The sequence below is a fragment of the Oncorhynchus clarkii genome, chromosome 1 (assembly GCF_045791955.1).
Source record: "Oncorhynchus clarkii lewisi isolate Uvic-CL-2024 chromosome 1, UVic_Ocla_1.0, whole genome shotgun sequence".
Taxonomy (NCBI): Eukaryota; Metazoa; Chordata; class Actinopteri; order Salmoniformes; family Salmonidae; genus Oncorhynchus; species Oncorhynchus clarkii.
The window spans coordinates 52,367,288-52,392,976 of NC_092147.1; the positions used below are offsets into that span (position 1 = coordinate 52,367,288).

At 40.0% G+C, this 25,689-nt stretch overlaps 1 protein-coding gene across 1 annotated transcript in view; it reads left to right on the forward strand.

Annotated features, from left to right (window-relative positions):
• Positions 1-11,979, forward strand: part of LOC139408950 (cAMP-dependent protein kinase type II-beta regulatory subunit-like) — a 34,983-nt gene extending 23,004 nt beyond the window's left edge. Inside the window, exons 3-11 of the mRNA XM_071153475.1 lie at positions 3,148-3,200; positions 3,456-3,548; positions 3,963-4,069; positions 4,319-4,472; positions 9,879-9,980; positions 10,199-10,273; positions 10,412-10,480; positions 11,063-11,198; positions 11,498-11,979. Coding sequence (XP_071009576.1) covers positions 3,148-3,200; positions 3,456-3,548; positions 3,963-4,069; positions 4,319-4,472; positions 9,879-9,980; positions 10,199-10,273; positions 10,412-10,480; positions 11,063-11,198; positions 11,498-11,634 — 926 coding nt within the window. The 3' untranslated portion in view covers positions 11,635-11,979. The remainder of the gene's footprint in view (positions 1-3,147; positions 3,201-3,455; positions 3,549-3,962; positions 4,070-4,318; positions 4,473-9,878; positions 9,981-10,198; positions 10,274-10,411; positions 10,481-11,062; positions 11,199-11,497) is intronic.
• The last annotated feature ends 13,710 nt before the right edge of the window (positions 11,980-25,689 follow it).

The window sequence follows — 25,689 nt, forward strand, 5'->3', positions numbered from 1 at the left end:
GCTCGGTCTTTCAGCATGACAATGATCCCAAACACACCGCCCGGGCAACGAAGGAGTGGCTTCGTAAGAAGCATTTCAAGTTCCTGGAGTGGCCTAGCCAGTCTCCAGATCTCAACCCCATAGAAAATCTTTGGAGGGAGTTGAAAGTCCATGTTGCCCAGCAACAGTCCCAAAACATCACTGCTCTAGAGGAGATCTGCATGGAGGAATGGGCCAAAATACCAGCAACAGTGTGTGAAAACCTTGTGAAGACTTACAGAAAACGTTTGACCTCTGTCATTGCCAACAAAGGGTATATAACAAAGTATTGAGATAAACTTTTGCTATTGACCAAATACTTATTTTCCACCATAATTTGCAAATAAATTCATTAAAAAACCTACAATGTGATTTTCTGGATTTTATTTTTCTCATTTTGTCTGTCATAGTTGAAGTGTACCTATGATGAAAATTACAGGCCTCTCTCATCTTTTTAAGTGGGAGAACTTACACAATTAGTGGCTGACTAAATACTTTTTTGCTCCACTGTATAATAGCCCATTATGGGCTATTAGCAGGACGACACCTCTCTGTATTTTGATACTTTGTGGATGGAGGCTCCAGAGTGGATGGGGGCACCCTCAGTGCAAAATGCGTTGCTACAGATGCAGGTTCGATACAAGTGCCAGCCGCCACCGGGAGACCCATGAGGTGGCTTTTGGTTTTAATTTAGAATCCTCCAATCCTCTATATGTAATTATCGGCGGAGAGTCACGTCATATTTTTCGATATACTGTAGGCCAACCGTAGGCAACATGAGTCTCACTAGTGTTGAGTAATGTGCTGTTAAAAGTGATGTATGCCTTATTTATTTAAAGAGCATATTGAAGATAGAAGCAATAGGATTTGAAGCAATAGCCTACAAATATTTTAGCACCATTTCACACTGCTCTGAGACAGGCATGGGGACTGGTCTTGATAAATCAATGTGATTTTTATTTTCACCCGAATCTCCATTTGGGTATTGGGTAGACTACAATTATACAATTAGGGTGTAGAAATGTTATGCTCTTAGTGTAACCTTTATTTAAGTAGGCAAGTCAGTTAAGAACAAATTCTTATTTACAAGGACAGTCGGGGAATTGAACCCCACTCTCCCACGTGCCCACACAACACAGGGATTCTTTAAAAAAATTGCCAAGTACTGTAGCCTACTCCCGACCGTCACGTTGTACAGCGTCATATTTTCCATTCCAGAGCGTTTTTTTGTTTTTCTTGGAATAGAAACACCATAATGTTAATCAAATTAATTAAGAAAAATGTCTTAAAATCAGTCCCATATACTATGTTCTTACAAAAAAAAAAAAATTCTCTAGTACAGCCTTTATTGAAGGCTATCAAATGCTTCTCAAAGATGCAGCCTGGTGGTCAAACTAGCACTAACTAGCATTAATGGTACTAATAATGATGTCTCTGGCACTTAAATAACATGCCATAGAATTCTGTGGCACCAAGTAAGCTGTGGCGCAGTACGCTGCAACTTTTAAAGGACAAACCACTGTAGGGATATGCTTCTGCTGTAGTCTATTTTAACTTTTCAACCGTGAAATACCCAGTCCCAGAGAGCCTGAAATCAGCAGTAATTTAGTCAGCAGCACTGTAGTGTCTGTTCTTATAACAACACACCACCATTTCAATAATTGACTTGCTTTACCAGGAATCTTCAATTTTCTACAGTACGGTACTTCTCTGTCTGGACTGTTCATTTAGTCAGCAGTCTACTTACAAAACAGAGATGTCTCTTACTCAAGGATACTTTCTGAAGTTACACAGGTAGTCAGGCTCCATACTTTTTTAGGTCCACTCTGTAGTAAAGATCACAGAATGTTTTTAGTTCTATTCTATCATATTCTTTTGATTTTGTTTAACATTAGAGTAAGAATGAGTATGTAGGACAGGTAAAGTCTCCGGTCGTTGTGGATATGAAAATCCCCTGGATAATGTAACTGGTAGGTATTAACACTCAGAGGCCATTAACTCGATCTCTTCCTCCACTGTGTTTCATTTTACCCAGCCTCGCTTACAATAGAGATGAATTATCACCGTCATCTCGATCTTCCTTTAACAAACCCCAGGAAGGAAGTCAATCACAAAATGATGTGAGTTGAAACTTGCGGCAGCAGGACCGTGTGGCTATGAGGATCCATCCTAGTCTGTTGTGTGGGAAGTTGAGGTTATTGATGAAGACGGACAGACAGAGGAGTGACTGTACTGTTATCTGGATAGTTAGTAAGAGGATGGTTGGCTGGAGGCATCTATGAGCTGATTGGCTAGGCCGGTCAACGATACTGACCACTACGCTCACCAATGATCGTAGCACTCAGTCTGGTTGACCAGGCTAGCTGTTGGGCACTCATGCCAGAAGAAAGGTGAAAAGAGAGGCCCCCTGGCCACCCATCTTTAAAGTCTTAAGGGGAGGTTTGGGCTCAGTGCCTTTGTTTTTGTGTGGTATTAGAGAAGCTGAACTGTGAAAAACTCTGAAAAAGGTCTATGGCATCTTCAATCAAAAAGTCTTTATTGTGTCGACTTCAAGTGTAAAATGAAGGTATTATCACCCCATAATAAATACATTATGTGCTTTATGTTAGTCACAAGTAGGGTCTGAACTCTGGCTCAATTCTGGTTGTGTTAACTCACTCTTTATCTCTCTGATCTGTATAAAAAGTGATACTTTATTAGGATTACTAAATCTCTCAGAGATGTCATGGATATCCACATATTTTTACAATATATTCCTTTGTTGGAACATGGACCTCATATTATCTTTAATGAATATCTTACACAGACAACGTACATCTTGATGAAGTTCGTTAATAGGCCCAATACTTTAAAACAAGGTTGTTTTTAATAAAATCATTTTACACAAAGACTCTAAATCCACCATGAATAAGACAGTTGCTTATAAGACTAGGATCAGTAATGGATTAAATACAGTGATACCTTTCTGTGCACAATCTTGTTTTTCTACATTTCTTCGATTTTTTTGTTAACCTTTTCTGACAAGCAACATATGTCTTCAACAGAATGTGTGTTTCTGGTCAGCATATTGTATTTTCAGTGAATGTGAATGTCTTGCAGTAACTTTCAATAACCTCTTCTATCATACAGTGTGTGCGGAGGCATTCAACCCTGATGAAGACGAGGAGGACAAAGAGCAGAGGGTAAGATGGCCTTGCATTTCAAAAAGTGACACTGCACAAGAAACTATTACAGAGACTACAGAGGAACTGTTGAAGAAATGAACTCTCTGGAGATAAAAAATGATGACAAGCTAAATGTCAGCTATGGTTTCTAAATTATGTTGTACTAGATGAGTGTTGGTATTAGTGCGTGGAGTATACAGATAATTGGACGTGAAGGACGAAAGAAGTGTTCTTTCAAAATATCTTTGTCAATAACTTTCCATATAACAATAGCTTTCCCAGGTGACCCATCCTAAAACAGACGAGCAGAGGCAAAGACTACAGGAGGCCTGCAGAGATATCCTCCTGTTTAAAAATCTGGACCCGGTAAGATGAAGAATGTTATATTTTTAGTCCCTCATCGTACTGTAGTGGGTCTCCCTTTCCCTCCATTCACTATCTGCTATGGTTCATTACACACGCACACGCACGCACACGCACACACGCTATACACAGAAAAGAGAACAGAGTGTAGCCTGGGGCCAGTAGTTTTGTGCCATGGCCCGATGCACTGTGGGATTGTTTTGCCAATTATGTTTAAGTACTGTAACAACATGTAGCGAGGAATCAAGTTGAATATTCATGTATCCTATGTACTGTATGTATGATGCTGTGTAATGAGTAATGTGTAGCATAGGGCCTACAACGTTTTCTATTTGAATAGACTGCTAGTTTGATATACTCCTCAGGTCTTTGTTTCAGTCAGTATTTGTATTTATTGTTTGTTATCTCACACCACAGGAACAATTTTCCCAAGTACTTGATGCCATGTTTGAGAAGTTCTTTGAGGTAGGAGAGCACATCATAGATCAAGATGACGATGGGGATAACTTCTATGTCATAGAAAGGTAAACCCTGACATACTATAGTAACCTTAACACCTAACAACCTCATCAAGAGGTTTGGACTTCATGGCGTAATGGTTAAACTGTTGGACTGACAATCTTTCGGGGTTACTCCCCAAATGTTCCTCCCATACATCATAGTATATTTGGCAATGGTTTCATTTCAGTTAATCACTGTATTTGTCTTGAAAGGACTATTATATGATCCAAATTGTTCTCTCTAAATCTCGTCCTCTCTCCCCCCTCTCTCAGAGGGATATTTGATATCTGCATGAGGGTTGATGGCATTGAGAAGACTGTGGGAGCCTATGATAACCGGGGGAGCTTTGGAGAGCTGGCCCTGATGTACAACACCCCCAGGGCTGCTACCATCATAGCCACCTCGCCCGGAGCTCTCTGGTGCCTGGTGAGTGAATTATTTTCTGCCCCCTAAACTGTTCCTCATAGTACATGCAGTAACCGACAGTACTGTACAGTGCATATTGTATGCATCATACAATATGCACTGTACAGTACTGTAATTTGGTAGCAGTTGTCTGGCAGTTTTTGGCTCAGCAGTCATTGTCAGCATGGCTCAGCAGTCAATTTTGCATCAATCACATGGACAAAATGCCTGTAAGGTGGTGCAAAGTATTCAAACCCCTTGACTTTTTCCACATTTTGTTACGTTACGCCTTATTCTAAAATTGATTAAATATTTGTTTCCCTCATCAATCTACACACAATACCCATAATGACAAAGCAAAAACAGGTTTTTAGAAATAAAAATAAATAACTGAAATAATCCATTTACATATGTATTCAGAGCCTTTACTCAGTACTTTGTTGAAGCACCTTTGGCAGTGATTACAGCCTCAAATCTTCTTGGTTATTACGTTACAAGCTTGGCACTCCTGTAATTGTTCGAACTTCCATTCTTCTCTGCAAATCCTCTCAAGCTCTGTCAGGTTGGATGGGGAGTGTCGCTGCATGGCTATTTTCAGGTCTCTCCAGAGATGTTTGATCGGGTTCATGTCCGGGATCTGGCTGGGCCACTCCTGCGTTGTCTTGGCGGCGTGCTTAGGGTCATTGTCCTGTTGGAAGGTGAACCTTCACCCCAGTCTGAGGTCCTGAGCGCTCTGGAGCAGGTTTTCATCAAGTATTTGTACTTTGCTCCGTTCATTTTTCTTTCAACCCTGACTAGTCTCCCAGTCCCTGCCGTTGAAAAACATCCACACAGCATGATGTTGCCTCCACCATGCTTCACCATAGGGATGGTGCCAGGTTTCCTCCAGACGTGACGCTTGGCATTCAGACCAGAATTCAATCTTGGTTTCATCAGACCAGAGAATCTTGTTTTGCATGAGTCTTTAGGTGACTTTTGACTTCAAGTGGGCTGTCATGTGCCTTTCACTGAGGAGTCTGGCCACTCCTGAACAAGGCAGTTAACCCACTGTTCCCCGGGTGCCGAAGACGTGGATGTCGATTAAGGCATATGCGGAATACACATTTCAGCTGAAGGCATTGAGTTCTACAACTGACTAGGTATCCCCCTTTCCCCTTTCCTCAGTGAAAGACCTGATTAGTAGAGTGCTGCAGAGATGGTTGTCCTACTGGAAGGTTCACAGAGGAACTCTGAAGCTCTGTCAGAGTGACCATTGGGATCTTGGTCACCTCGCGGACCAATGCCCTTCTCCCCCGATTGCTCAGTATGGCCGGGTGGCCAGCCAGCTCTAGGAAGAGTATTGGTGGTACCTAACTTCTTCCATTTAAGAGTGATGGAGGCCACTGTGTTCTTGGGGACCTTCAATGCTGCAGGCATTTTTTGGCATCCATCTGTGCCTCGACACAATCCTGTTTCGGAACTCTACAGACAATTCCTTCGAACTCACGGCTTGGTTTTTGCTCTGTCATGCACTGTCAACAGTAAGACCTTATATAGATACGATACTGTAGGTGTGTGCCTTTCCAAATCATGTCCAATCAATTTAGTTACCACATGTGGACTCCAATCTAGTTCTAGAAACATCTCAACGATGATCAATGGATACAGGATGCACCTGAGCTCAATTTCCATTCTCACAGCAAAGGGTCTGAATACTTATGTAAATAAGATACATAACATACATATTTGTTTATACAGTTGCACAAATGTCTAAAAACCTGTTTTCGCTTTGTCATTATGGGGTATTCTGTGTAGATTGATTAGGGAAAAAATAATTTTATCAATTTTAGAATTAAGGTTGTAATATAACAAAATGTGGAAAAAGTCAAGGGGTCTGAATACTTACCGAATGCACTGTATGTATTAAGCTATCGATAAACATCTGAGAAAGCTCAGTGAGGGAAAAGCCATGTTTTGTACAAAGAGCTTCCAAGAATCTTTCCTCTCTGAGCTGTAAGGATTACACTCTGTACATTAGCCGCACTTGAGTCCTTGTACAGGTGATAAACCCCAAATGCTACCAGACCATGGCGTTGAGTACTTGGGAAAATTAGAATGGGTAATTAATAATAGCATTGTATTTGGTTAAAAGCAAGATGTAAACCTCAACTGGAGTTGTACATAAAGGGTGTGACCCTTGAGCAAGTTGAGGAAGCTATACTCCTAGGTATAACGTTGGATGGTCAATTATCATGGTCAAGTCATATTGACAAATTAGTTGTGAAGATGTGTTTTTTTTACACAAAAATCAACTGTACTAGTTGTTCAGGCTCTGGTCTTGTCCAATATTGATGAAGTGCAGCAACATAAAATACCAAGCAAAGCTCCATCTGGCTCAAGCAGAGCAGCATGCCTTGCTGCATACAGAACTAACATCAACAACATGCATGTCAGTCTTTCTCGGTTGAAGTTTGACAAGAGATTATCATCTTCTCTTTTAGTTTTTATGAGAAATATTACTGTGACGAAAATTCCAGATTGTCTGCATAATTAAATAACATTCAGCTCAGACACACCCCACAAGACATGCCACCAGGGGTCTCTTCACAGTCCCCAAGTCCAAAATGAATTCACGGGAACACATGGGTGATTCTCAAGAAACTGGCACTTGACAAAATAATAGTTTAAAAAAAGAAACACATTTTCAACCATAATTCCTCTTGGATTACTAAGATTAGGATCTTTAGCTATTTAATTAATAATTATTGTTATCTTTATTGATCAGATATTATGCATTTTACCACAATTTCCAAAATTACCCATGCAAAAATTCTCATTACCCAAGTCCAAAAAAGATAAACATAATTTGAATACATTTTTTTTTACATTTCTCACTGATTGAAAAGGCCTGAGTTAAGCATAACACTGCAAACAAATATATTACAAATTTAATTATACACATTTATGTTTTAATTAATCTCATTACAGCAACACATAACCTTTTCTGAATCTAGTTTTTTTTGTCATAATTACTTGTGTATTCATGTTATGTTTATGTACACATATTTGGATAAAGAACAAAAGGCACACTATCAGATTAAGTCAAAATGACTAAAGTATACATTTTATTTTTCGGAATATTTCCTAAATATCGGTGCATTACGGTAATGAAAAACAGCTTTCGTAGATGAAAATGCATGTTTTGGTAATGAGCGTTGCATAGATTGCCATTGAAAAACTGTCCTGGGCTCTATTAGAGATTCAGTAACCCAATACATCAAACTGTGTTATTTGTTAATCTCAAATGACTTGTATAATACTAAAATCACTGATCTTAATGCAATTGACTAAAATACCCCTTATTTTAGCATAAGAATAAATACTGTAATTATTTATTTTCAAAAGTTAAAAGGCTACTTTTGAAATTTATTTTTTACATTTCTCCAAGGTCTTTACAGGTAACATTGGTGTATTAAGACATGGATATGTGTTGTTCTAAGGTATTTTAGATCTAGTTTTAATTTAATGGCATCCAATATGCAAATAGAATAACACGATATGCTTATAAATAATCGAAATATGTGGGATATCAAACAACAGTACAGGTAAATGCTAAAACAAACAGGTACACATGTAAAAATAGGGGATATCCTCCTTTAAGTGGGGGGGTTGCTCTTTGCTGAAACACAAACTCCAGATTGTGGCTTTAAGTCAATTAAATGGGGTTTATACACGCATATTTCTTGACAACTTCTACTTAATCAAATAACTGATGTTTTACAAAAAAATCTATACAATAGGTGTAAGCAGTGGTCCTGGTAAAAAAAAACTAAGTTATCAGCACAGCACACCCATTACATTACATACATTACATACATTAGAATTTGCTTATTATCGTAACCGAAATTAAGGTTCTCATTACCGAAACAGACGAAGAATGATATGGTAATGAGAAGGGCTTTGGCTCAATCTGCAAGTAATAGGAGACAGCCATCACAAGTCAGCGAACAATTGAACACGTCACTGAGGCCCATTCATGCCTCCATTTTGGTAAGGTAATGGTTCTCTTAAGTTTTTCCCAATTTGAGCTCTTTAATAATTTTGGCAATGAGAAGGTCAAGCGTCGTAAAGAGGGTGTTTGAGAATAAGATCCTCATTCCCGCATATAAGTCAAGAAATTAAATGAACGTGCTCATCTAAGGACTACTCTTCTAGATGATCCATCATGGGTGAATACAAATCTATAAAAAAATGTATGTGTTTTTACAGCAAATCAAAAAACATGTTACGGTAATGAGAAAGACATTGTGTTTTTACGTAATAAATATTATAGTTTAATGTAAACTTCAACTAGTATAAAACATTTATGATTTATGGACAAACTACAGCAACATATTTTGTGTTTTATTCAAATAAGTTAGGTTTTTCTAAAGTAAAATTGTATCAAATGACCAGAGAATTTAATCCGGGCGCATTTCGTTAATGAGAATTTGGGGTGAAAATGTACAAAATTCAGACACAAATGTTAAATATATTTAAATTGAAACACTGTGCCATAAACTAAGCATCTTAGTCTTCAGAATGATTGTTGCAGATGCATCATGGCTTTCTAAATCACTTTGTTACCGCCATGATTAAAACTGGTTTAAGAATCACCCACCACAGTATTATACAGAGCTATCTACAATTACTCAACCAAACAGCAAAATTACCATAAAAAGTGTATAAAACAACATCTCATGGCACAATAGGGACTGTGAAATGACACACACACAAATATTCACATTCTAGTCATTTAGCTCACTCTCTTATCCAGAGCGACTTGGGCCTTGCTCAAGGGCACATTGACAGATTTTTCACCTAGTTGGCTCAGGGATTCGAGTCAGCAATCTTTCAGTTACTGGCACAACGCTCTTAACTGCTAGGCTACCTGCCACCCACACATTATCACACTCTAACACGCAATCTACACATACATTATTATTTAGCTGTACTGTTTGTATATTGTTGTATTATAGATTTATGTGACTGTTCTTGTCTATGAGTGTATCAGTGTTTTGTTATTTGTCGTGTTTTCTGTTTTTGTGTGGACCCCAGGAAGAATAGCTGCTGCTTTGGTAAAAAGCTAATGGGGATCCGGATAAACCAACAAATGATAATAGCTTGATATAATAATAGGACACTTCTACAGCTTTTTGGGGAAAATCTTGACATTGGTTAGAGATGCAGCTCCCTCTGCTGGAAAATGTTATGTTGGACACAGTGACTAAAAGGAAAAATGAATCATAGGAGTGGAAATAGTACTGCACTGAACAAAACAATCCCAAATTGTGGACTGTTTGTCTTGACTATATCATTCACCATTGCCAGACATCGACATGACTTGTTGTTTTTCATCCTACCATTATAAATGATTAGAGATATATTGACAACTGTGTCTATTTTCAGGATCGTCTGACATTCAGGAGGATCATTGTAAAGAACAACGCGTTGAAGAGGAGACTTTATGAGGAGTTCATTGAATCACTTCCATTCCTTACATCACTAGAGGTATAGATCTATTGTGTTTCTGTCTTTATCAGTAGAATATGTTTTTGTGAACGCAAAGTGCATTTTCTTTCTCATATTAGTACAAACACGTCCCCTGCAATCCAATTAGTGTGTGCCCTGTTATCCCCAGCTTTCAGATGATGTGTATTTTAAAGTATAGAACAAACTCATCCCTGCAAACCAGTCTTAACCAAGTTCGCCTTCCCTGTTATCCCCAGCTTTCAGAGAGAATGAAAGTAGTGGACGTGCTGTCTTCTAAACCATTCAGCGATGAAGAACAGATCATCTCTCAGGTATTGTTTTCTCCATCTTCTCTTCTATTCTATTTTATATGATCATGCCAGGTAATTGTACTTCTTGCAAGTATTTCTTTCATTCTAATGTATTGTTTATTTGCTATTTGAAATACTGTAATGTATGTTCTGTTGCAGGGTGATCTAGCAGATTGTTTTTATATAGTTGAATCTGGTCAAGTTAGAATCACCATGAAAAGAAGCAGGGTAAGTTTGTGTCTAAGATATTACAGATTTGAATGTATCATACATAGAAATTTAGTTAAGATGGATTTGTGTGATCATTTTTAAATAATTTTTTTTTTGTGGGGGATTTTACCCCCTTTTTCTCCCCAATTTCGACCTTGTCTCATCGCTGCAGCTCCCCAACAGGCTCGTGAGGTGAAGGTCGAGTCATGCATCCTCCGAAACATGACTCACCAAACTGCTTCTTAACACCTGCCCGCTTAACCCTGAAGCCGCACCAATGTGTCGGGGAAACACTGTTCAACTGATGACCGAGGTCAGCCTGCAGGCGCCCGGCCCGCACAAGGAGTCGCTAGAGTGAGATAAGCCAAGTAAACCCCCCCCGGCCAAACCCTCCCCTAACCCGGACAATGCTGGGCCAATTGTGCCCCGCCCTATGGGACTCCCGATCACGGCCGGTTGTGATACAGCCCAGGATCGAACCCGGGTCTGTAGTGACGCTTCTAGCACTGCGAGGGCAGTGCCTTAGACCACTGCGCCACTCAGGAGGCCATTTGTGGGATATTATGTTGTTTATGTTACTCTCTTATGTATTCTCTCTAGACGAAAAAAGACCAAGAGGATGAGGAGGTCGATATAGCCACGTGCTCAAGAGGGCAGTACTTTGGAGAACTGGCTTTGGTCACGAACAAACCCAGAGCTGCTTCAGCTTTTGCTGTGGGAAGTGTTAAATGTTTAGGTATACTGCCTTTACTCTGTGGGCTGTGTCTCAAATCCTTATATACTCCTCCGTCCTTGTCCTACATTTTTCTCAAAGCTCATTAGAGTCTCCTCCAATTCAGTTTGAGAGGAATTGGAGAAACAAGGACGGAAGACATAAGGATTTAAGGGCTAATAACGTTTCCAAACACAATCATGGGCTGTTCTTATTCTTTGTCAATGTGGATCTTTGTCAGATCAGGACCTACAATGGATATAAGTAATCTGTTTAGAGTTATCCCTTCCTGTGTCTGACACCTCTCCTCTTGTGTTTACCAGTTATGGATGTCCAGGCATTTGAGAGGTTGCTGGGCCCCTGCATGGACATCATGAAGAGAAACATTGCAAATTACGAAGATCAGCTGGTCACGTTGTTTGGAAATAGCCCCACTGACATTGATGGAAAAAACCTATGAAATCCAGAAACGGAAAAAAGACTAAGTGAGATGCACTATGAAGAAGATGTGAAAAACCAGGATAACACTTTACTTGACACCCAGCATCATAACACGTTATGACATGGTCATAAACATGTCACATGTCATAAAAGCTGACGTAACATGTAATAACATGGTCATAATACTGTCATGACCCATATAGTTACATCTGTTGTGACATATATTGCGTTATTTTATGGCTGGTTATGACACCTACATAAGAATGTTTTTGTTTTTTCCCTGCCAAGAAGCTTCCTTTTTTTTTTTGTCTCTGTCATATTTTAAACAAATTGCAGAAAATGCACTTTATGACACTGTAATGAAGCATTATGCCCATCCTGTGTAACTTTAATCGGACTAAGAAAATACTCTTTATGACCCTGTGAAGAAGCATTATGACTATCATAATCATATAAGCCAGAAAGGCCTATCACGTACATGCCCTTATGTCAGTCATCAGTCAAAAGGGTGTCTTGTCCTGCTCCTGAAATCTGCTCCTGTATTCAACTCAGTCATCAGCAACAAAGCATTGGGTAGGGATGTCTGACATCAATGTGTGGACAGTTACAATGATAATTTAATATGGTCAATTTCATAAAATGATATATAACATAAACATACTGTTGACAAGTAAGTTATGGTGTAATGGAATGTTTTGCCTTGTGTGGTAGGTTTTGTGTGTTTTAACACTCTTATGTAGGTGTCATAACCAGCCATAAAATAATGCAATATATGTCACAACGGGTCTAAATATGTGTCATGACAGTGTTACAGCTGTTATGACATAATGACGCTGGGTGTCAAATAAAGTTGCCGAAACCAGTGGGTGGGTAGTATTGTTTTCCGTTCAGAAAATGTGAAACACAGTATGTTACCATTAGTAATTTAGATAGGGTAAGACAAAATGTGTACGTTTGATTCCAGACGACACAATGGTATGTTTTAAAGGATTTTGCCTGGGAGTATTATTTTTATTGGAAGAAAGATCAGTGTTAAATCCAAAATGTAAATGTTAATTTGTTCTGTCCTCAACTTTTTCCTCTTAGATTTTCTACAAGTGTGCATTTTATTGAATTTATCACATTTTGACACTGTTTGTATAATGATCACTATAACGTTATAGATGATATATAAATTGTCCTTTCAAATATTCTGATATCATATTTCATCATGTGCCAAAGGCCATTCAAATCCTTGTTAGATTATAATGGTGTCATCATAACGTCACAGTAATTATCGCATTTCACAGTTAAGAGTTTCTTGTTAATAATTTGATATTCTCATGTTGACGTATCTTTTAGCAAGGGGGGATCATGCATTTAATAGGATACAGAAGGGAACTAGGTCCCTTTGTTTCAACATGGTGGTAAGAACAAAACAATCTTGTCATCAGAAAATAAGGGAAAAAGAGATCTTTCTACATCAGAGAATGTAAATTTACGTATGGAAGCAGTAGTCCTTTTTTCATAGCAAATGTGTCTCCTCAAACATGTGATTCAACTCCCTGAACATGTCTGTGAACAAACTGTAATACATTATTCACTGTGTGCTTTAAGAAACAGTTAATAATGCCATACATTTGCACAACAAAATAATCATAGTTTTGTAAGAATATAAATACAGTTGGCTGACCAACTTTGAGCTCTTGAATCCTCTAAGCTGCAGCACTAGACACTAGTTACCATACCGGTAATATGGTATTTGAACCATTATTGTCTTTAATGAGCTAGTTTATTTCCTTGTGTTTCTCATTTTAAATGTACAACATTAATTATTAAATGCAACTGTTCTCGTGTGCCAGTGAAACATAATAATATGCAGTTTTAAGCCATGACTTCAAGGACATTGATAAGATGTGTCCAAATGACACCTTATTTCCTACATAATGCACTGCTTTTGACCAGAGCCCTATGGGCCCTGGTCCAAAGTAGTGCACTATATAGGGAATAGGGTTCCATTTGGTACACAGCCATAGTTATATTGTATTTATTGCTGTCTACCTCTACATAAATTGCAAACAACCTGTGACTTTTGGAAAACGTGCACAATGGTCCCATGCTTTCTCAATAGCAGCCTCTCTCGCTCTCTGTCTCTCAATTCAACTCAATTCAAAGGGCTTTATTGGCATGAGAAACATATGTTTACATTGCCAAAGCAAGTGAAACAGATAATAAACAAAAATGAAATAAACAATCAGAAATTAGCAGTAACATTACATTTACAAAAGTTTCAAAGGAATAGAGACATTTAAAATGTTATATTATGGCTATGTACAGTGTTGTAACAATGTGCAAATAGTTGAAGTACAAAACTGAAAATAAATAAACGGATAAATATGGGTTGTATTTACAATGGTGTTTGTGATTCACAGGTTGCCCTTTTCTTGTGGCAACAGGTCACAAATATTGCTGCTGTGATGGATCACTGTGGTATTTCACCTAATAAAAATGTGATTTGTTTTCCAATTCTTTGTGGGTCTGTGTAATCTGAAGGAAATATGTGTTTCTAATATGGCAGCCTCTCTCAATTGCAAGGCTGTTCCCACTGAGTCTGTACATAGTCAAAGCTTTTCTTAATTTTGGGCCAGTCACAGTGACAAGGTATTCTGCCACTGTGTACTCTCTGTTTAGGGCCAAATAGCATTCCAGTTTGCTCAGTTTTTGTATTATTTCTTTCCAATTTGTCAAGTAATGATCTTTTTGTTTTCTCATGATTCGGTTAGGTCTAACTTGGCTTATACAGGAGGTATTTTACTAATAGTTTTTTTAATGGTATAATTCCCCTCTCGCTTTGTGCTGGCAGTGCTGTTGATTTTGTGAAGAATGTCCACTACAGACTGGGAACTGGATATACAGTGCCTTGCGAAAGTATTCGGCCCCCTTGAACTTTGCAACCTTTTGCCACATTTCAGGCTTCAAACATAAAGATATAAAACTGTATTTTTTTGTGAAGAATCAACAACAAGTGGGACACAATCATGAAGTGGAACGACATTTATTGGATATTTAAAACTTTTTTAACAAATCAAAAACTGAAAAATTGGGCGTGCAAAATTATTCAGCCCCTTTACTTTCAGTGCAGCAAACTCTCTCCAGAATTTCAGTGAGGATCTCTGAATGATCCAATGTTGACCTAAATGACTAATGATGATAAATACAATCCACCTGTGTGTAATCAAGTCTCTGTATAAATGCACCTGCACTGTGATAGTCTCAGTGGTCCGTTAAAAGCGCAGAGAGCATCATGAAGAACAAGGAACACACCAGGCAGGTCCGAGATACTGTTGTGAAGAAGTTTAAAGCCGGATTTGGATACAAAAAGATTTCCCAAGCTTTAAACATCCCAAGGAGCACTGTGCAAGCGATAATATTGAAATGGAAGGAGTATCAGACCACTGCAAATCTACCAAGACCTGGCCGTCCCTCTAAACTTTCAGCGCATACAAGGAGAAGACTGATCAGATGCAGCCAAGAGGCCCTTGATCACTCTGAATGAACTGCAGAGATCTACAGCTGAGGTGGGAGACTCTGTCCATAGGACAACAATCAGTCGTATATTGCACAAATCTGGCCTTTATGGAAGAGTGGCAAGAAGAAAGCCATTTCTTAAAGATATCCATAAAAAGTGTCGTTTAAAGTTTGCCACAAGCCACCTGGGAGACACACCAAACATGTGGAAGAAGGTGCTCTGGTCAGATGAAACCAAAATTGAACTTTTTGGCAACAATGCAAAACGTTATGTTTGGCGTAAAAGCAACACAGCTGAACACACCATCCCCACTGTCAAACATGGTGGTGGCAGCATCATGGTTTGGGCCTGCTTTTCTTCAGCAGGGACAGGGAAGATGGTTTTAATTGATGGGAAGATGGATGGAGCCAAATACAGGACCCTTCTGGAAGAAAACCTGATGGAGTCTGCAAAAGACCTGAGACTGGGACGGAGATTTGTCTTCCAACAAGACAATGATCCAAAACATAAAGCAAAATCTACAATGGAATGGTTCAAAAATAAACATATCCAGGTGTTAGAATGGCCAAGTCAAAGTCCAGACCTGAATCCAATCGAAGAACTGAAAACTGCTGTTCACAAATGCTCTCCATCCAACCTCACTGAGCTCGAGCTGTTTTGCAAGGAGGAATGGGAAAAAATGTCAGTCTCTCGATGTGCAAAACTGATAGAGACATACCACAAGCGACTTACAGCTGTAATCGCAGCAAAAGGTGGCGCTACAAAGTATTAACTTAAGGGGGCTGAATAATTTTGCACGCCCAATTTTTCAGTTTTGGATTTGTTAAAAAAGTTTGAAATATCCAATAAATGTCGTTCCACTTCATGATTGTGTCCCACTTGTTGTTGATTCTTCACAAAAAATACAGTTTTATACCTTTATGTTTGAAGCCTGAAATGTGGCAAAAGGTCGCAAAGTTCAAGGGGGCCGAATACTTTCGCAAGGCACTGTATCTGAGGAAATCCATTATTATTGGCTATTGTTGGTTATATCTAACTTTTCATTACAATGAAGAACAATTTTGTATTAAGAAGCTGCTGCGCTCATTTCTTTTAGGTACTATACTCAAGATGACAATATTGGTTAATGGCCAATATACATAATTTAAGTATTTGAGTCTCAAACAAGTCTCAGACTTGTCATGCAGGGCTCCCTTGCTAAATAAAACTCTCAATGGGACACCCTCATAATATAAAGGTTAAAAAAGTAAATAAAGGTAAAAAAAAAGATAAATATGTATGTTAACATTACATTGTATAAAACTTATGGTGAGCATCGAAGGGTGCAAAACTGTATCCGCCCAGTGGCTCGCTTGTGGTTGTGCTGGCAGCATATAGCAGCAAGTTCAGTTGTGCATCAAGACTGAGCATAGCAAGTTTGTATGAAGGTCTGATTATTAAATGGGTAAATTGTCACGTTCTGACCTTAGTTCCTTTGTTATGTCTTTGTTTTAGTTTGGTCAGGGCGTGAGTTGGGGTGGGTAGTCTGTGTTCTTTTTTCTATGTTATATTTATGTGTTTGGCCTGGTATGGTTCTCAATCAGAGGCAGGTGTCGTTCGTTGTCTCTGATTGAGAATCATACTTAGGTAGCCTTTTCCCACCTGTGTTTTGTGGGTGATTATTTTCTGTTTTACGCACCTTACAGGACTGTTTTGGTTTTCGTTTATTTTCACGTTGTTATTTTGTATTTTTCAGTGTTCAGTATAATAAATCATCATGAACACATACCACGCTGTGCATTGGTCCGACATTTCATACTCCTCGTCAGAGGAGGACGAAGAATATCGTTACATAAATACTTTAATCCATCTCTATTTCATGAATTTATTCACAGGTAAATAATAATTTAAGCTTTTTAAATGATTAATAAAAATCTGGTTTAAAATCAGAAAATGTATTTAATTGTTTATTTGCATATGATAGGCAAATAAAAAAAATCTAACATTATTTATTATTTTATTTATTATTGACACCAAATTAATTTTACCCGCTAATATTAATATTGTCACGGCCGTCATTGAAGGAAGACCAACGAGCAGCGTGGTGAATATACATTACTTTTTATTTCGGAATGACACCAACAAAACAAGAAACAAACTGAACAACCGTGAAGCTTAGTGCAGCAAACAAAGTTAACTTCCCACACTGAACGAGGGAAAAGGGCTACCTAAGTATGATTCCCAATCAGAGAGAACGATAGACAGCTGTCCCTGATTGAGATGATTGAGATGCTACACATGCACTTGTGTGTGCACATGCTTTTTTACTTCCGGCACCAACAGAGATGGCCGCCACGCTTTGCGTTCCTAGGTGTTATTTCTTACATTGGTACCCCAGGTAATCTTAGGTTTCATTACATACAGTCGGGAAGAACTACTGAATATAAGAGCAACGTCAACTCACCATCTGTACGACCAGGAATATGACTTTCCCGAAGTGGATCCTGTGTTCTGCCTTTCACCCAGGACAACGGAATGGATCCCAGCCTGCGACCCAAAAACAAAGACGTCGTAAAAGAGGGAAACGAAGCGATCTTCTGGTCAGGCTCCGGAGAAGGCACATCGTGCACCACTCCCTAGCATACTTCTCGCCAATGTCCAGTCTCTTGACAACAAGGTTGATGAAATCCGAGCAAGGGTAGCATTCCAGAGGGACATCAGAGACTGTAACGTTCTTTGCTTCACGGAAACATGGCTCACTCGAGAGACGCTAACGGAATCGGTGCAGCCAGCTGGTTTCTTCACGCATCGCGCTGACAGAAATAAACATCTTTCTGGTAAGAAGAGGGGCGGGGGCGTATGCATTATGGTTAACGAGACGTGGTGTGGTCACAACAACATACAGGAACTCAAGTCCTTCTGTTCACCTGATTTAGAATTCCTCACAATCAAATGTCAAATATCTACCAAGGGAATTCTCTTCGATTATAATCACAGCCATATATATTCCCCCCCAAGCAGACACGTCGATGGCTCTGAACAAACTTTATTTGACTGGAAACCACATATCCTGAGGCTGCATTCATTGTAGCTGGGGATTTTAACAAGGCTAATCTGAAAACAAGACTCCCTAAATTGTATCAGCATATTGATTGCGCAACCAGGGCTGGTAACACCTTGGATCATTGCTATTCTAAATTCTGCGATGCATATAAGGCCCTCCCCCGCCCTCCTTTCGGAAAAGCTGACCACGACTCCATTTTGTTGCTCCCTGCCTACAGACAGAAGCTAAAACAAGAAGCTCTCGCGCTCAGGTCTGTTCAACGCTGGTCCGACCAATCTGATTCCACGCTCCAAGACTGCTTCCATCACATGGACTGGGATATGTTCCGCACTGCATCCAACAACAACATTGACGAATACGCTGATTCGGTGAGCGAGTTCATTAGAAAGTGCATTGAAGATGTCGTTCCCATAGCAACAATTAAAACATTGCCAAACCAGAAACCGTGGATTGATGGCAGCATTCTTGTGAAACTGAAAGCGTGAACCACTGCTTTTAACCAGGGCAAGGTGACCGGAAACATGACCGAATACAAACAGTGTAGCTATTCCCTCCGCAAGGCAATCAAACAAGCTAAGCGTCAGTATAGAGACAAAGTAGAGTCGCAATTCAACGGTTCAGACACAAGAGGTATGTGGCAGGGTCTACAGTCAATCACGGATTACAAAAAGAAAACCAATCCCGTCACGGACCAGGATGTCTTGCTCCCAGGCAGACTAAATAGCTTTTTTGCCCGCTTTGAGGACAATACAGTGCCACTGACACAGCCCGCAACCAAAACATGCGGACTCTCCTTCACTGCAGCCGACGTGAGTAAAACATTTAAATGTGTTAACCCTCGCAAGGCTGCAGGTCCAGACGGCATCCCCAGCCGCGTCCTCAGAGCATGGGCAGACCAGCTGGCTGGTGTATTCAATCAATCCTTATCCCAGTCTGCTGTTCCCACATGCTTCAAGAGGGCCACCATTGTCCCTGTTCCCAAGAAAGCTAAGGTAACTGAGCTAAACGACTACCGCTCCGTAGCACTCACTTCCGTCATCATGAAGTGCTTTGAGAGACTAGTCAAGGACCATATCACCTCCACCCTACCTGACAACCTAGACCCACTCCAATTTGCTTACCGCCTAAATAGTTCCACAGACGATGCAATCTCAACCACACTGCACACTGCCCTAACCCATCTGGACAAGAGGAATACCTATGTGAGAATGCTGTTCATCGACTACAGCTCAGCATTTAACACCATAGTACCCTCCAAACTCGTCATCAAGCTCGAGACCCTGGGACAACACTACAGTGGTAGGCTTGATTACCAACAACGACGAGACGGCCTACAGGGAGGAGGTGAGGGCCCTCGGAGTGTGGTGTCAGGAAAATAACCTCACACTCAACGTCAACAAAACTAAGGAGATGATTTTGGACTTTAGGAAACAGCAGAGGGAGCACCCCCCTATCCACATCGATGGGACAGTAGTGGAGAGGGTAGTAAGTTTTAAGTTCCTCGGCGTACACATCACAGACAAACTGAATTGGTCCACCCACACAGACAGCATCGTGAAGAAGGCGCAGCAGCGCCTCTTCAACCTCAGGAGGCTGAGGCTTGTCACCAAAAGCACTCACAAACTTCTACAGATGCACAATCGAGAGCATCCTGTCGGGCTGTATCACCGCCTGGTACGGCAACTGCTCCGCCCACAACCGTAAGGCTCTCCAGAGGGTAGTGAGGTCTGCACAACGCATCACCTGGGGCAAACTACCTGCCCTCCAGGACACCTACACCACCCGATGTCCTAGGAAGGCCATAAAGATCATCAAGGACAACAACCACCCGAGCCACTGCCTGTTCACCCCGCTATCATCCAGAAGGCGAGGTCAGTACAAGTGCATCAAAGCTGGGACCGAGAGACTGAAAAACAGCTTCTATCTCAAGGCCATCAGACTGTTAAACAGCCACCACTAACATTGAGTGGCTGCTGCCAACACACTGACTCAACTCCAGCCACTTTAATAATGGGAATTGATGGAAATTGATGTAAAATATATCACTAGCCACTTTAAACAATGCTACTTAATATAATGTTTACATACCCATCTCATATGTATATGTATATACTGTACTCTATATCATCTACTGCATCTTTATGTAATACATGTATCACTAGCCACTTTAAACTATGCCACTTTGTTTACATACCCTACATTACTCATCTCATATGTATATACTGTACTCGATACCATCTACTGCATCTCGCCTATGCCGTTCTGTACCATCACTCATTCATATATCTTCATGTACATATTCTTTATCCCCTTACACTTGTAGGTAGTAGTTTTGGAATTGTTAGGTTAGATTACTCGTTGGTTATTACTGCATTGTCGGAACTAGAAGCACAAGCATTTCGCTACACTCGCATTAACATCTGCTAACCATGTGTATGTGACAAATACATTTGATTTGCATCTTTCTTTTTTTTTTCTTTTTTCTTTTTGTGAATTTTACCCCTTTTTCTCACCAATTTCGTGGTATCCAATTGTTGAATTAGCTACTATCTTGTCTCATCGCTACAACTCCCGTACGGGCTCGGGAGAGACAGAAGGTTGAAAGTCCTCCGATACACAACCCAACCAAGCCGCACTGCTTCTTAACACAGCGCACATCCAACCCGGAAGCCAGCCGCACCAATGCGCCGGAGGTTAGCGTACACTGCGCCCAGCCCGCCACAGGAGTCGCTGGTGCGCGATGAGACAAGGACACCCCTACCGACCAAGCCCTCCCTAACCCGGGCGACGCTAGGCCAATTGTGCGTCGCCCCACGGACCTCCCAGAGCCTGGGCGCGAACCCAGGGACTCTGATGGCACAGCTGGCGCTGCAGTACAGCGCCCTTAACCACTGCGCCACCCGGGAGGCCTGATTTGCATCTTTCTATCCAATGTTGTCATATTTGTTATAAGGGATATTATACTTTAGTATTCCACAATGACCTGGTGATGTAAAAGTCTAAGCCTACTTCTTCAAAGAGGGTGCTGTTTCCTAGCAACACCATAGACTAGGGCTCCCAAGTGGCGCAGCGGTCTAAGGCACTGCATCTCAGTGCTTGAGGCGTCACTACAGACACTACAGGCACAATTGGCCCAGCGTCGTCCGGGTATGGCCGATGTAGGCCGTCATTGTTCTTAACTGACTTGCCTAGTTAAATAAAAGACTACACTATGCACAACCAAATGCTCTTTTAAGAACCATCCACATTGCAATAAGAGTATTCTTCAATTTACGTAGCTATGTCAACTGCAGTTAAATTCTCAGCTTCTCTCCTTTTGATTTTTACTTCTCAGGTGAGGGTGCTGTTCAGGTGATGTCTGTACAAAAACAAAACAGGCTCTTTTAAGAGTCACCCATCTATTTTCTTAAAATTAACAATTAGACACCCTATAACCCACACATACACACTTGTGTATCAATCTGATTGATTGATTGTGTTGTGCAGTAAGCAGGCTTAGGTGTATAACTGTGGCTCCTTCCACCTTCAAAGAATAGGCATGGAGAACAGTAATACACTTCCATTATTTCTATTTATATAACTACGCTATATTGTTTGTCCTCATGTGTCTGTGCATGTTTTTCAGTATAAAGTACTTTGCAGCCACTTAGTGTAGACACCAGGTGAGACATCACACACAGATTCCTGTTGAACATTGTCCCTTTAAGTACCTTTTTGATCAATAACAGTCTCTCTCCTTCACTTCATCCCTCTCGCCCCTTCTCCCTAAATCCCATAGGTTATATCAGCTGTGTAGGTGAACCCCTCTTGCATCTGAACTGGCTGACACATAGAGGACACAGCATGATCAGAGGTGAGAGGTCACTTGGTCAGGTTCACTTGAAGTATTATTAAAGAGATGCTTTACATTGAAATACAGATAGAGATGCAGTAGTCCCAGAGTTAATGATACAAAGTAAGTTGTGCATTTCACCTTCTGATGATTATGATGACTGACAGTGTGAGAATAAAAAACACACAAGGCTTAAACATGCTCTCTCTCTCTCCATCTGTTTCCTGTCTGCAGGTATGTTTTGATGTGAGAGAGGGTGCAAACCCCCAGTCCCGTCATCACCATCTCACCCGCTCTTAAGATAACCTTCGGGCCGACTGGGGGCCCAAGGCTGTTAGGAGACACAGCTAGAGATACTATTATGTAATTGTTATGAACTGAGAGAATATTCGGGTAGCACTGTAATTCATTAATCATATGCTGTCTTCCCTGCTCTTCTGTTCTTATCTCTTTCCCTTTCTGTCTTTTACACTCTTTCTTACACCTCTCTACCCACCTCCTCTTTCTTCCTGTCTTTATAATGCACACCAGATGTATGTTAAATAACAGATTTAACTTGTATTTAGAATATAATATTACAATTATACTATTAGAATGCATGTATTATGTATTTATAACACTTGGATAATGAACTACTTACAATAAAGTGTTTCAAATTCTCTACTGGTTGAAATTAAATATCTAATTTGATGAAATACTACACCTATCCTGTGTCCTCAGATCAATGCAGATGAAGGGAGTTTGATATTGAGATTAACCAGTTTTAGAGTATGTACATGATGCATAGGAATTGTTGTGTACTGTTTTTTTAAATTCTGTTTCTGTATATATGAATTACAAATCAGCCTTTAACTACTTAAATCAGGTTTCAAAAGAGTCCGAATGGCATTAATGAAGCCTATGGAGTAGAATATAATATAACTTTATTAGTAAACACTGTTGACGTGTATAAATGTAATACATACATGCAGACACAGAATCATTCAAATAATGGAGTTTGATAATCCTGGTATTGGATATGACTGGGTAAAAAAAATGTCTCACAGAATTTCATACCTGAACCACACCTTTATTTGCCAAGGTAGAGTCCATGATCAGTGAATATATTAAATGTACAGGCTACAATGTGGGGATCTCATGCATGGTAATGATTGGTAATATAGGACTTGCATCCTTGGCACAATAAAGTTATATTATATTCTACTCCATAGGCTTCATTAATGCCATACTCTTTTGAAGTCAATACAACAGTCTATGATAGCTGAGGTTCATAGCTAGATTCTGAACTAATATTTATACCAAACTTTTTAGGGTCCATACACAGATCGGCTACATAGCTAGCTACACAATCATAGGCATACAGGTATTTTTATACTCCACTACACAATAAGAAAGAAAATAGTTAGCTAGATACGTTACTTCAGCTGCATTGCACGAGAAATATCAAGGCAAGCTTACAAAATTGAACATTCAATAAGCAGTAGATGCTTTACCTAGCTAGATTCTTTACATCCACTGTTTCACAAGAGGACAGCCTGGTTTGCTGGATTTCTCAGGAGTCCCTAAAACATTAAACCACACAAATTACAATTTCATACTCATTCCAAGATGGCATAGTAGTTCAGGCGTCTTTGTCTTCGTCTTGTCGTGTCCCATGTATACATTTTTTTTTCCCTTCGTATATATTTCGTATATCTTTTTATATTTTTAACCTCAGTTTCAACATACACATCTCCTGCAACCCGCCTCATCCAATGTGGTATGCATCTGCTATTTTCTATACTTTAGAACCAGAACCCCCAACAGAAGCTAGCCAGCTAACTAGCTACTAGCTAATAGTCAGTTAGCCACTGCTAGCGGTCATCAGCTAAACTTAGGCCAGTCAACTCCTGCCAGTCTGCACAGCACGATTCAACCCAGAGCATACCGGACTGTTTTTTCTCCACATCTCCGGTTCCTACAGCAAGCTCTGAACCTTTTCACCTGGATCATCGCAGCTAATGTTTCTGTCCCGAAGCAAGCACCAATGAGCCAGGAACTAGCCTCGTGCTAGGCCCATCTCCCGGCTAGCTGAAGAGGTCCATCAGCCACTTCTTGGGCTACAATACATATTTTGCCAATTGGCCTGGACCCCTTTTACTGCCGACGACTGTCGTTGCTCCAATGTGTACTTAACTATAAACATCAATACCTTTCTTAAAATCAATACACAAGTATATATTTTTAAACCTGCATATTTAGCTAAAAGAAATCCAGGTTTGCAGGCAATATTAACCAGGTGAAATTGTGTCACTTCTCTTGCGTTCATTGCACGCAGAGTCAGGGTATATGCAACAGTTTGGGCCGCCTGGAACTTTGCGAACTAATTTGCAAGAATTTTACGTAATTATGACATAACATTGAAGGTTGTGCAATGTAACAGGAATATTTAGACTCAAGGATGCCACCCGCTAGATAAAATACGTAATGGAATAAACGTTTTGTTTTCGAGGTGATAGTTTCCGGATTTGACCTAAGGCTCGTATTTCTGTGTGTTTATTATTATTTATAATAATTATTATTTATTAAAGTCTATGATTTTATATTTGATAGAGCAGTCTGACTGAGGGGTGGTAGGCAGCAGCAGGCTCGTAATAGTCAAAGGTATATGGTTTAGAGAGAAATAGTCAACACGTTATAATTCCTGTAATAACTTGCGGCTGAACTTGAACGGGGTTCCTTCCTTATTTTACCGTTCATGTCTTCCATAGAGAATGTCTTGATCTACTTCAAATAAGGTCTGTGTTTCCTGCAGGCTTAAACCGCCTCAACGTTTTGATACCCGTGTAAATCTCACTAGGATAAGGTAACGTTTGTCAAAATATTTTCATAAAGCCACTCTACAAAAAAAATGATATATATATATATATTGAACCAATATTGATCAGAGTTACCTTGTCCTATGGATATCTACACAGTTATAAAATTGGCAAGGTGGTGTAAGCCTATAAACAGACCTTATTTTAAGTGAATCTAAAAAAATAAGAACACCCATCCAAAAGCCGGTATCGCCTTTTTTTGTCCTCAAATAATTGGTATCGTATCGCTGTTGAAAAATGTGTTGAAAAATCATAATCGGTCGACCTCTAGTTTCAACAGGCTCCTCCGTCGCGTCGTCCCCTGAAGGCCCATCCACTACCCTGCTTAGCTGTCTAGAGCATATCGGACTGTTAGCTGAAGAGGACCGAAAGTAAATTACTCCTCTTTAAATCTGCTATTCCTTCAAAGCTCAGTTGTCCTGAGTCTGCACAACTCGGCCAGGATCTAGGATCAAGAGAGACACTCAAGTGTTTTAGTACTATATCTCTTGACACAATGATGAAAATAATAATGGCCTCTAAACCTTCAAGCTGCATACTGGGCCCTATTCCAACTAAACTACAGAAAGAGCTGCTTCCTGTGCCTGGCCCTAATATGTTGAACATAATAAACGGCTCTCTATCCACCGGATGTGTACCAAACACACTAAAAGTGGCAGTAATAAAGCCTCTCTTGAAAATGCCAAACATTGACCAAGAAAATATAAAAAAATATCAGCCTATATCGAATCTTCCATTCCTCTCAAAACTTTTAGAAAAGGCTGTTGCGCAGCAACTCACTGCCTTCCTGAAGACAAACAATGTATACGAAATGCTTCAGTCTGGTTTTAGAC